Source organism: Notolepis coatsorum, assembly GCF_963971535.1.
Source record: "Notolepis coatsorum genome assembly, chromosome: 16".
NCBI lineage: Eukaryota > Metazoa > Chordata > Actinopteri > Aulopiformes > Paralepididae > Notolepis > Notolepis coatsorum.
This window is the reverse complement of record NC_140180.1, coordinates 90440777-90453722: the sequence shown is the minus strand read 5'-3', so window position 1 is coordinate 90453722 and position 12946 is coordinate 90440777. Positions and strand designations below refer to the sequence as shown.

At 43.4% G+C, this 12946-nt stretch overlaps 1 protein-coding gene across 1 annotated transcript in view; it reads right to left on the bottom strand.

The window, feature by feature from the left end:
• The window catches only part of shtn3 (shootin 3), a 65791-nt gene extending 53563 nt beyond the window's left edge, over positions 1 to 12228 (bottom strand). Inside the window, exons 1-2 of the mRNA XM_084332125.1 lie at positions 12110 to 12228; positions 9391 to 9451 (exon numbers count right to left, since the gene is read on the bottom strand). Of these exons, the coding sequence (XP_084188251.1) occupies positions 9391 to 9451; positions 12110 to 12181 (133 nt within the window). The 5' untranslated portion in view covers positions 12182 to 12228. The remainder of the gene's footprint in view (positions 1 to 9390; positions 9452 to 12109) is intronic.
• Between the last annotated feature and the right edge of the window lie 718 nt (positions 12229 to 12946).

The following is a 12946-nucleotide window of genomic DNA, read 5'->3' as shown; positions in this document are numbered from 1 at the left end:
CTCCTCCCTGTCTGACAGACTGACCTCTCCTCCCCTGTCTGACAGACTGGCCTCTCCTCCCCTGTCTGACAGACTGACCTCTCCTCCCCTGTCTGACAGACTGGCCTCTCCTCCCCTGTCTGACAGACTGACTAGGGTCTGAGACACTGGTGAAGGTCACTATGGTCTTTTATTTGTTTTTTTATTTGATGGTCTCGTTCTAAACGGAAGGTTTTAGCCTAGATCTCGCTTGACTTGGAAATGTGACCGTTGAGCCTAGTGAGCCTTTAAAAGCATCTGGATCTGTATGCGCAGTACAGACACAGGAAGCCTGTTAGGATGACTCTAATGAATGTGGAGAGGAGAGGAGAGGAGGGAGGGGAGGGGAGGGGAGGGGAGGGGAGGGGAGAGGAGAGGAGAGGAGAGGAGAGGAGAGGAGAGGAGAGGAGAGAGAGGAGAGGAGAGGAGAGGAGAGGAGAGGAGAGGAGAGGAGAGGAGAGGAGAGGAGGGGCGAGGAGAGGAGGAGAGGTGAGGAGAGGAGGGGTGAGGAGCGGAGGGGAGAGGAGAGGGGGGGTGAGGAGGGGAGAGAAGAGGGGTGAGGAGAGGAGAGGAGGGGTGAGGAGTGGAGGGGAGAAGAGAGGAGGGATGAGGAGCGGAGGGGAGGAGAGGGAGGAGGGGTGAGGAGGGGAGAGGAGAGGGCGAGGGGAGAGAAGATGAGAGGAGGGGTGAGAGCGGAGAGGAGAGGATGAGAGAGGAGAGGAGGGGTGAGGAGAGGAGGGGAGGGGAGGGAGAGGAGAGGAGGGGAGAGGATAGCAGAGGAGAGGGGAGAGGAGAGGAGAGGGGAGAGGAGAGGAGAAGAGAGGAGAGAGGAGGGGAGAAGAGAGATAGCGAGAGAGGGGAGAGAGAGGAGAAGAGAGGAGAGGAGAGGAGGGGAGAAGAGAGGAGAGAGGGTGGGGGGGAGGAGAGGAGAGGATCTGAGGAGAGGTGAGAGAGGAGGAGGGGTGAGGAGCGCAGCGGAGAGGAGAGGAGAGGAGAGAGAAGAGAAGAGAAGAGAAGAGAAGAGAAGAGAAGAGAAGAGAAGAGGGAGAGAAGAAAGAATAGGAGAGAGAGGAGAGGAGAGGAGAGGAGAGGAGAGGAGAGGAGAGGAGAAGAGAGGAGAGGAGAGGAGAGGAGAGGAGAGGAGAGGAGAGGAGAGAATGGGCGAGGAAAGGAGAGGAGAGGAGTGGAGTAGAGAGTAATAGGTAAGGAAGGAAGGAAACAGAAGGAAAGAGAGGAAGGAGATGACAGAGGAGGAAAAGAGACGACAGAAAAGAATATTCCTGTATCAATCTAGGTTTCATCCACTGTTGAATATTTAATGTCAATACAGCCTTAGCGGAGCAATTGTGCCCTTCTTGGAAACCTCGGAGCTCTCAGAGGCCTCTGTTCACTGGCTTTAACTACCGTTACAGCCCACATGCCAGGGGTGAATCATCTGCTGCTTGGCTGCACCGCCGGGCTTACTGAAGGACTGTAGGTACAACAGGGTCACCCAGTAGCGCTAACATGAGGCTGAGTCACTGAGAGAGAGGGACAACGGTTCAGACATATAATGTTCTATGTCACACTGCTATTTATAGTAGTGCTGTTCTATTGTCCTCCTCATGATCCTTTCTTTGTATTCTATTCTATTCTATTCTATTTATTCTATTCTATTCTATTCCATTGTGCACTCCCCCTCATACGTCGAGCCTCATACCAAGGAGGTGAGCCTTTAAACTACAATCACACATGCTTTACCTTTGGCCTTGGAACGGTTCAATCAATATTATCAATATCTGTGAACATGAAGTTCTCTCCCCCAAAAAGCGAGAATGCACAGATTCAGGAGTCTAAATCTGTAAACGCACCATTTTCCCATTTGCAAATTTGATTGTTTATGTCATCATTAGAATGTTCTCAAAATCATACCTGCACTTGAGACTGCACACTTGAAAGGGACTCATCAAACCCATTTAGAGAAATGTTCCGTCAATTTGTCTCACTGCACTGGCACATCAGTGTTCTCTTTTCAAGAATTTGAAATCATTATGTAACAGGTTTTAAAACAGGTTTTTTTCTTGTTCGTGATTCATTCCTGAAACACGGCATATGATCACCACACAAGTACAACTTGTTGAACAAATTGACCTGCTAATGCAGTAAGAAACCTTGATGTGACATTTCTTCAAACAAGCCTCAAGGCTCTGAACATGAGACGAAATCCCTTTCCAACCATGTCTTGTTTTGCAGCGAAACTCTCATTCTTGCTCTAGGTTACAGTAGTGAACGTTTACTACAACAAATGATCATATAGGAAACGTAACAGAGTTCCTCTCTAACTAGACGTATTCCTAAGAGTTGGGACCGGAAGGCTCTCTTTCCTCCCCTGTGCTGACATGTTCTAGGTCAGTAACTACTACATGTTTAATGCTTCATGAGATAAAATGTTGCCCAAAAAGCCTGCGCTGAACTCCATAGCTAGAAGGGGGAAAACACTGTGATTGTTTCGAGCGAAAGGCGGGGGGAAGCCTCTTTACTGGCGATGTTTATGTTATTAACAGATGATTTGGGGATTAACTAACGGTAGTCATATTCATCCATGTGTTTTTGGTTCTAATCCTTAGCTCTGCTTAAGTACAGTACCTAGAGTGCCCATAAATGGTATAATGGTTAGGACCCCCACCTCCCCTGCTGGCCTTGGACCGAATCCTGCCAGAACCTTCTCTCCTGTGTCTCTCCTTCTCCCTCTCCCTCTCAGCTTTCCTACAGTCTTAGTTAAGACCAAATGCTAAAGGAAGCGGACTGTCCACTCTCCTTAAAAATAAACAAAAATACAGTAGGCTAGCTAAATCTTACTGCTGTAAACAGGGATGGGAAGTAACAGAGTACACATAGCGGGATTACAGTGGTTGGATTACTAATAAATAATAAATAATCTGTTACTGTAAAAGACATTAATCAGATTAGGGTTTCTTAAAAAACAAACAAGTGATTACTTGTTAGATTACCTAGTATCATGTTTGAAGGTATAAAAAAAAAAAAGCATTCTGGACTGTGAGATTACAGACACTAGCAACATTTTACACATCTTAAAATAATATCTAGATAATAAAACTACTCAAATTAAATCATCTAATTGGTATAAACGGCTCTTGTAACTGCCCATTCTCTCGGTTTTGGAGGCATAATCCAAAAGCAAGTAAAAGTACTCATATTACCTTCCTGAGTTTGAGTAATCCACCATGGATTACATTACTGACCACAATTCTAAACTGACAAGCGGTAATCTGTAACAAATTGCATTTCAAAAGTAACCCTCCCATCCACGGTTGTCAACAGCAGCCAATAGTCAGTAATACCAGTGATGTATAGCCTGGGATCTTCCACCAACCCATAGCTTAGCTTTGAACGATAGGTGGACTAAGGACTGCAAGAACAGCGGCCTGAGTAAGACCGAGGCTTCATGAGTAAACAGTGCAGGGAAACCGTTAGCTCTAAGCTACATTACATTTTACATTAATACATTAACAAAAACGTACTGTATATTTTGTGTATATTTTATATTTTAGAATGTATATACATAACAGAATGTATATCTCGGACCGTATTTTATTCTTATTTGTATTCTTATTTGTGACTTTTGTTTCTGACTACCTAAATGTTTACTGTGGGATAAATAAAGTATTTCTATTCTATTCTATTCTATTCTATTCTATTCTATTCTATTCTATTCTATTCTATTCTATTCTATTCTATTCTATTCTATGTACTGTTACAGTGGCAGGGTTCTCCTTACTCTGAATGTTATTGTGGTGGAACCGGAGAGGTTAATCATGTGGTCAAATCTTCATGGTTGATACAAATGTATTGTTAAAGCATGGCTTATCAAATACACATTTAGGGTCAGGAGTTCAGTAGAGGACGTGAATTTCTCTGGCCAGGAGACTGGGTCAAGCGGGGGGTGGGGGTGGGGGGGTCAACCTCATTCTATTTGTTTCTCTTTTAAGCCATCTGGGAGGAAAGGGGGCGGGGGAGGGATGACCAGGTGAGGGGAGAGGAAAGGAGGATACAGGGGAGGGAGGGAGGTGTTAACAAAAGGAAATGTACAGTACTTCTGTTCTATATTATTTGTATTATTGTTATTTTTATTATTCTTATTCTTATTGTTTTCTCATAGACAGTGTTTTTTCCCCCCTAACTCACCTACAAGAAAATATGAACTGTCTGATCTAGGGTACTTTGTATCTTTTCCCTGCACAGGGCTCCTAAAAAGGAATTTCGACAGCCGCTGAGAGAGACTGTGTGGGTCTCTTGAGAATCTTCAATCTCAACATTCCAATGTCTACATCAGACCCAATCTGACAAACAGAAATCCTGAGCAGGTTACAATGATTTACAATAGTCATTTTAGGCTACCAACACTGTAGGCTATAAAGATAACAAGAGTGAATTTACAGGAGCTGTGTGACTGTGATTTGTGGACCAACCAGCTGACAGGGTGACCGTGCAGCTAAAAAATTAAATAAAAAGGCGAAGTGCAAAAATGAACAGAAACGGTCAATATTCTGCTATATTCTCCACTGTACATTTTACTGTACATTTACTGTATATTTTAGAATGTATATAGATATTTTAGAATGTATATCTTTGACATTGTATTCTTATTTTAGATTTTTTGACTACCTACATTTATTGTGAGCGAACTGTGGTGGTGGATTTCGCTCAAGATCAATAAAGTACTTCTATTCTATCTATTCTATTCTATCATAGTGCTGCCTCACTGGCAGATGGGTTAGTCCAATTCCAGCAACTTGTGAAACGCCGTCATTTCAGGGAGACAAAATGTCAGGGGGGGGGGCCATTTCTTAAAAAGGGAAAGAAGAGAGGTTAAAGGAACACGCCAACATTTTGGGAAATTAGCTTACTTTCTTCTCCAGAGAGAGACAAGAAGATAGATACCAGTTTCCTCTCTGTGCGTTCAGTAGAAAGGTGAATCTTAACATAGCTTAGCACAATGAATGGAAGCGGACATGACCGGTTAGCCTAGGCATTGTCCAACTAACACCTCTCCCGAAGGCTAACCGGTAATGTCCGCTTCCATGCGGGTAGTTCCCCTCATGGGGAGAAGAATCTACAATCTACAATTCCTACAACAGCTTTGGTTGCTATAAGAAAAAAAATCCACAAGTGACATCTTTCTCAGTGACATCTTTGATGTAATTTGTAATTGACTCATTCAGTAGTCTGGTGTGATGCGCGCACAGCGTAAATGTGACAGTGTGCAAAGCCATGCCGCTACGCTGAGCCTGCTTCCTCCCAGCGAAGGAGATCATGCACTGTGCACCCAGAGCGGCGAGAGGGAGGGAAGTAGGCCAGTCTGCCTTGGCATTTGCAGTGTCATGCTTTGCTGCTAGCGCTGTACATGATGGCTCTAAGCTGCTGCAGTGTGTCTTGTCTGTGAGAGAGCGTATATTAGCTCATAACAAGCCATCGCCCGGGACGTGTTTGCTGTGTTTGTAACGGAGACCCTTTAACGGAAAAGCATCATGGTATTTCCCCAGAATTTTCATGGAATTTTCATATTTTTTTTGGGCGGTCGCTATGACGATTGTAGTGACGGGAGTGATGGGAAAACCATGATATTACCATTGGTAACACGGTTTAAAATTGGATTATACCATGGTGTTATTTACCTACAAAAGTGATACCATGGTGATACATAATAACGTTTGAAAAAAGTAGTAGAACGCGCTCACCTCACTTGACATGACATTGGGTGCTGTAACCTCTGATACTATACATGAAAAAATTACATAATAGATAAGAACATAAAGATACATAACTTTTACCCATGGTTGTACCATGGTCAATTATTCATGGTAAAACTGAAATCACCATCATAATACTGAATTGAATTGAATTGGATATAACTTTATTGTCCACCAAGGTGGGGAAATTGTTTTCGGCTCACCAAACTCAACACAAGAAGCCAGAAAGCAACTAGCACGATGTAAACACAAACAGGCATGATAGACGGGATGATTGATTACACATCCCTACCATGATACTTTTTCACAAAAAGGGATTCATTTCTGCTCCTCTGCCAGACACTCCCCGTCAACAACCAACTCACACTCCCTCATGTTTGGATTGACTCCAAATCAAGTACCTATGGCTACCAAGCTATAGTTTCCCCCTCACTGAACGGAGTAAAAAGAAAAGGAGGGGCCTTTTTGAAGGGCCACAATAGAGAGCGTAGTATTGTGTAGAGAGCATCGGCCCTCGTTTTCAATCTATAATTCATGGCAGGATATTTTAATAATTCAATGGAATAACATGACAAGAGCCACTGCTGTCCTCAATGGTGTATGTGGAAGGAACCCCTCTCTGGGGAGAAGGAGTGAATGAAAGAAATAATAATAATAATAATAATAATAATGAATGAATGAATGAACATACTGTATGGCTGCATGATTAAGGGTCGAGGAATGAGGAGAGAGGAATCATCCTTTTGAGTCACTCTGTGGTGACTGAACCCAAATCATCCTCCTCTCAACACAAACCTCTCCGTACAAGAATCGTACGAGAGAGAGAGAGAGAGAGAGAGAGAGAGAGAGAGAGAGAGAGAGAGAGAGAGAGAGAGAGAGAGAGAGAGAGAGAGAAGATAGAGGGTAATTTGAGAGGCAAGTAAGGAGGGGTTAAAGTCCTCTTGTTAGCACAAAATGACGGCAAATACACAGGCACACTGATTAATGGTTAAAACTGTTTATTAACCATATATGAGTTACTTGAGTTACTTGAGTCTCCGACCTGATGGCTCAGTGCAGGATAATCCTTCCAGAATTACTTCTATACTTCACTTCCCAATGAAACGTGCATCTAAACTATCCATTTGACTCTATTTCTTACCCGCTTACCTCTAATTCTAAAAGCTTAGTTACTATCTATTTGTTCCTGGGGTGTCAAGCATTATTTCTGCCCTGCCCCCTATAAAGTAAAGTGTTTCCCAAATTAGGAAACGCGCCGCTCTTTGTTATCAGGGGAAAGATTTGGGTAAAAAAAATTGATTTTTAGCAGCCGGTCATCCTCATAGTCACGTCATGTAAACAAACAGCCAACTAGCTGTAAAGGATTTGGATATAATTGCATTGCTGTTTTCATGTGAATATCTTACATGATGTGATCCTCTGTGGCGTGTTTATCAAGTTCTCTGACTCCGTTAGTCTTCAATTGGATTCATCAAAAGCTGACCCTTGAGATATGAGGTAACGGTAGGGCTGACCCCTATCAGTCGATTAGTCGACTAATTGGTCGAAAGGAGCTGTAGTCGACTGCCAACCTCTTAGTCGAATACAACATTTTCAATTAATTTTTTTTTTTAATTTTAAAAGAAATATATATATATTTTTTTATATATCATTCTTTCCAAAAGAAAAGAGGCCTAGAAGCGTGGCTAACGCTAATGGCACGCATACCAGAGGCTAACTGCCTAAGAAAATAGGCACAGAGGCACTGAAAGAGGATTTCACCCATCTAATGAACACACTAGACTAGACAAATATCAAGATGTATCCATCAGTGGACCAATTGCATGCTTTTGCAGAGGACAAGAAGCCTTCCGTCGACTCCTTCAGACATTAAGCACCCCCACAGCCCAAATGGAATGATACAAAATATATATATTATACTTTTTTTTTTTTTGTCGACTAATAGTCGACTAACGGCACATTTTGGCCAATCATAGTCGACTATCCAAATCCTTAGTCGGGGACAGCCCTAGTAGCATGTTGTTGCCGGCATGATGCTCTCACTGTCACACAGAGGCAAAGTGTCAGGCGGAGTTTGTCCGGTTCTACAGTTACTGCTTGAACAATACTGTGATGACAGTCACCTCGACATCCTCACAGACAGACAGACAGACAGACAGACAGACAGACAGCTGTCAGAATGATACAAAACTGACACACAGTGAACCACAACCTCAACATATTCCTTTCACACTTTGTCACTTATATCACACTTTGTATGATGTAAAGTAGAATCTATCTATCTATCTATCTATCTATCTATCTATCTATCTATCTATCTATCTATCTATCTATCTATCTATCTATCTATCTAATCCAATCCAATCCAACTTTATTTATAAAGCGCTTTAACAGCCACAGGGGCACAAAGTGCTGTACAGGGGGAGCATATTAAAAATCTATAAGCAGCACTAAAAATAGATAATAAAAACAAGAGTACCAAAAAGAGAAGACAAAAAGGGGTAAACATAGGCAGTAATAAAAATTTAAATAGATCAGAGTACTTGAAAAAAATCTAGCTATCTATCTCTATTCTTACCTATGAGGATAGTCATCAGTACAGCCAGTAGCTCCAGTGTTCCTCACACTCGTTCCAAACCCAAATCAATTGTTAATAGTGGAGGTTAAACGGCCCACTATTACATTACTTGTCGTCGCTAGGAAGAACTGGGCTTAGGTCACCAAAACACAAATCCGTGTCTTTTGGTTGGCTGTCTGAATTGGAAGTAGTCATGGAAACAGAAGACCCCTCCCCTCCTCCTCTCTCTCTTTCTCTCTCTCCCCATTCAGAAGGCAGGGTGACAGCGATGTCATCAAGAGAGAGGGGTGTGGAGAGAGGTGTTGAGGGGCGGAGGGAGAGAGGAAGACACCGGGGGTAGTAAAGGTGTCACTGTGTCACTGGGCGGAGGTGTTAAATGGCTTATGGCACATTAAATATTGAGGGTTGCGAAAGTCCCTGCGTTTGTAGGGGAGGCTCCCGATTCCATTTCAACAATCCTAAAATTCCACATTTATTTGCCACATGTATAATGACAGTGAAATGCTTCCACTTCTAGTCTAATTCTGCTAATGATTAGGGTTATTTTAAACCCTGTGTAGCTCAATGGGTAGAGCAAGGCACTATCACTGCCAGGGTTAGGGGTTCTATTCCCTGTATAGCTCAATGGGTAGAGCATGGAACTATCACTGCCAGGGTTAGGGGTTCTATTATCTGTGTAGCTCAATGGGTAGAGCAAGGCACTATCACTGCCAGGGTTAGGGGTTCCATTCCCTGTGTAGCTCAATGGGTAGAGCAAGGCACTAACACTGCCAGGGTTAGGGGCTTGGCTTCCACTGAGGTTGCCAAGACTAAAAGTGTATAATACACCACATAATAGTTTGAAATACGGTACTTCAAAATAAAAGGACCAAATTTCCTGTGTTACGTTAGATAACGGTACGGTAAAGGGGCTCGACTGCCACAGGGGCGACCCACGCTAACAGTGAGGGCGCCACTACTATAAGGCACTTAAATTAAAAGCTCCTCCAACCAAACAACATGCGTAACGTGAGATAAGTGACGGTGGAGTGGAGGGTCTCTCACCTCTCTTGATGTGTTTGAGTTGCCTCTCAGCCTCGTCCCTCTCCACCGTCAGTCGGTTGCACTGCAGGGCAGAACCGGGGTCAAAGGTTAGATCATGTTCCACAACATTCTGCCAGGAGCACCCCCCTTCCCCCAACAGCGCCATGCAGTTTTACACAGCAATACAACCAATGAATGAGCACGGAGGAGGGGTACAGTGATGTGCATTAGCTGTTTATTTCACAAGGATCAGACTCTATAGGTTAGTTAATTTAATCAATCCCCATTACCCTGTTGAGTCTTTAGGTCTGATAAGTTAAATATGAACTTATGGATCTTTGTTCAGATAATGACTTTTATCTGCAAAGGGTTTTCAACTTGTGTTCTAGCTGCCTTATCTTAGCTCAGGGATGTTCTGGGTGCAATGTAGATGTAGGCAAGGGTGGAACGTTAGTTTGAGAAGTGGGGGGGGGGGGGGGGGGGGGGGGGGGGGCACAGCAAAATATGTGCGCGTGATTGAATTGATTGAAGCTCAAATCATAACCACGACGATTTCCATTTAACTTCCGCCCCTGGATTTTGGCAAGTTTGCCCACAATTGCTAATCACTTTTGTTTCATTATATGATTGATTTGTATTTTTTATTTATATATATTTTTTATCTACTTTTTCTCCCAATTTTTTCTATTTTCTCCCATCCCAATTTCGTATTATCCAATTCTCCCCTCCCCTGTCTCGAACGTTGTTAGACCATGCCTCCCACTGGACGGCTGTAATGTGGAGCAAGCCTTGCATCACGTGTCCCCTCCGGTACACGAGGAGGCAGCCGTTGCATCTTTTCACCTGCACAGAGCGATCTCTCAGTGGCGAGGAGTAATGCGTGGGAGGCTCACGCTACCCCCGATACTTCCTGATTCTGCTGTACAGGCGCACCAACCGACCTGTAGGAGTCGCTGTCCACAACGTCCGATCCCCACCCACCGGCTTTCCCACCCCCTAATACTGCCAATTGTATTAGTATGAACGACCAGCCAAGCCGGAAGCAACGCCAAGAGCTGGGCTCGAACCCAGCATCTCCTGCGTTAGTGGCGAGCGCCTTGCCCACTGCGCCACTTAGCCGCCCTGTATTGTTTTTTATTATAGTGTCATGCACAGACGGTGCTCAGCCCACACTGACTTACAAGACAAAATACATATCATCCATGCAATGCTGTACAACATCAAATTCATACATGTCCCTTTTTTGTCCACATTGTATTCACACTATTCACACAACCCTAACATAAAATATAGAATTTTTTTTTATAAATAAATAAATAATACAATTTAGAAAGTATCTTTATATCAGATATATTATATTACAGATTAATATGTACATGGATCAGGACTGACAGCATATTGTGTTATATCTGCTACAGATGGCTTGAGATCCACAGGGCCCTATTCCTACTGAGAGGCTGAGTATGGTCTATCTAACCCCTGCTTCCTCTCTGCTACTGCTGGTCTCTCCACATGGTTCACTTAAAGAGATAATTGGACCTTTCAGAGCATGAGACGGGCGCTCTGTGAAGACAAACTATTATCCCTTCAAACTCAGAGCGCACAATATAGGGCAGAGTAGCCCATGTAAAGTATATCGTCGCTACTGTGCCGTTGTTGTTGTGTAGATAATGTCGCTCCTCCCAACGTCTATCACTAGAACCTCTCCAATTACTCTCCGTGAATTTAATGGATGAAAAAGATGTTTTTTTTATTTATTTGTATTTCCCCTGCAGCAGATGCTCTCTCTCCCAGGAGCAGGGGTGCCACGGCCCCTGGCCGCACAGTGAGAGCACTTGGCCCACTTTCGCCCACCCCTACCTACCTGCACTCAGAAACGCTGTCAGTGTCAAGTATTAGATATCCCTTACGGGTGGACATTAACATTGGAGGTTATACTCTGGTTCGCAAGCCCTTGATTGATTGATTGATTGATTGATTGATTGATTGATTGAAAACTTTATTAACAGATTGCAGAATGGGTACAGTACAGTACAGCTCAATACATACAATTGTTAAGGGGATGCAGACCAGAGAAAGACTTCCATCTTGTTTACATCAGGGTCCCCCATTTTCAATTCATCATAACATATATGACACACATGACATACAGATAGACACACTACTGCTACACCTATACATTTATGACATACCAGATTTGCAAATACAGTACTGTTTGTGATACCTTCAGATGAATACAACGCGCTAGCACAAAAACAGACGTTATCTACATCCAACAAATCATAGGGATATAACTGATTATACAAATAGCCTATTAAGTCTTAGGGCAAGTATTTTTTGTTATCCATTTCTCGTACATTGATACATTAGCCCTTTAATTTAAGTCCAGCACTATATGCCTTCTAGGATATTCGTGTGCACTTGTCAAGAAGAAAATCTGAACACAAATATAACGTGCAAGCAGAGTCATTCATTTAGTTTAATTCCTCTCACTGTGTCAATGATGGCGAGAAGAGCGACACATTTAGGGAGGGGTCGTCAGCCCTTTGATGTCTGCTATACCTCCCGCGAAGCCGGCCGGCCAAAAAACATAATCAAGTGCCAAAAATAAAAATTATACATCTTGGCACTGATATACTTTTCAACATGTTTTCCGTATTTAGAGTCACGGCAACGGAGGTGGGAACTAGGGGGGGGGGGCAAAAATACTGAAGAGATCATTATTATTATTGTTATTTACCTCTGTTTGCATCTGTGGTTCTCTCTCTTCCCCGCATCCCTCCATCTGCGCCGAAGATGAACAGGGTAGCATTACACCCCCCGCGGATCACACAATTATTAGGCTCAAATCAATTCCCTTTGTGAAACAAGTCGACTCGTTGAAAATATCAACAACAACACGCTATTCTATCGAACCGACATGTCCGCTCATCACATGCCAAGCTGAGATTCCATTTTCTTCACATGGGATGGAGAGATGGAGGAGCGCTACTTCCACTGTTGGGACCGGCGAACGGGAAAGATCCTCCTTCTCTTTAGCTGACAGCATCATCTGCCCCCCCCCCCCTTCCCTCCCACCGCACCGGTCGCGTGTAGTCTTTTACCAACGGAGTTGCAGTTCCGCGTTCGGGTTCCGCGATCTGATTGGCCACTGACGCTGAGAGAAACGTCAGTGGCCAATCAGATCGCGGAACCCGACCGCGGAACTGCAACTCCGATGGTAAAAGACTACACGCGCCCCGGTCCGCCCCCCCCTTCTCTTTTTATTGCGCATGCATCATTCGCCCCCAACAGCTGAGACTTGTAGTTGAGCTCCACCCCTTCATAGTGGCCATGCCGTATACGCTGCTTCAGGAATATTGAAATGTGATATCATTACCATGGAGCCAGTTCATATTCATGATACGTCTCTTTCTTCATTGTTTTATGAATGCAATAAGTACACCAAAAATGTGCATTAGAATAATAGTATTAGAATAATAACCGAAAACACAATAGGATAAATCTTGCTTTATAAAAATCATATACAAAAACTGTTAACAGCCAATATAAAATGAAAAGTAAAACATTTTAACGT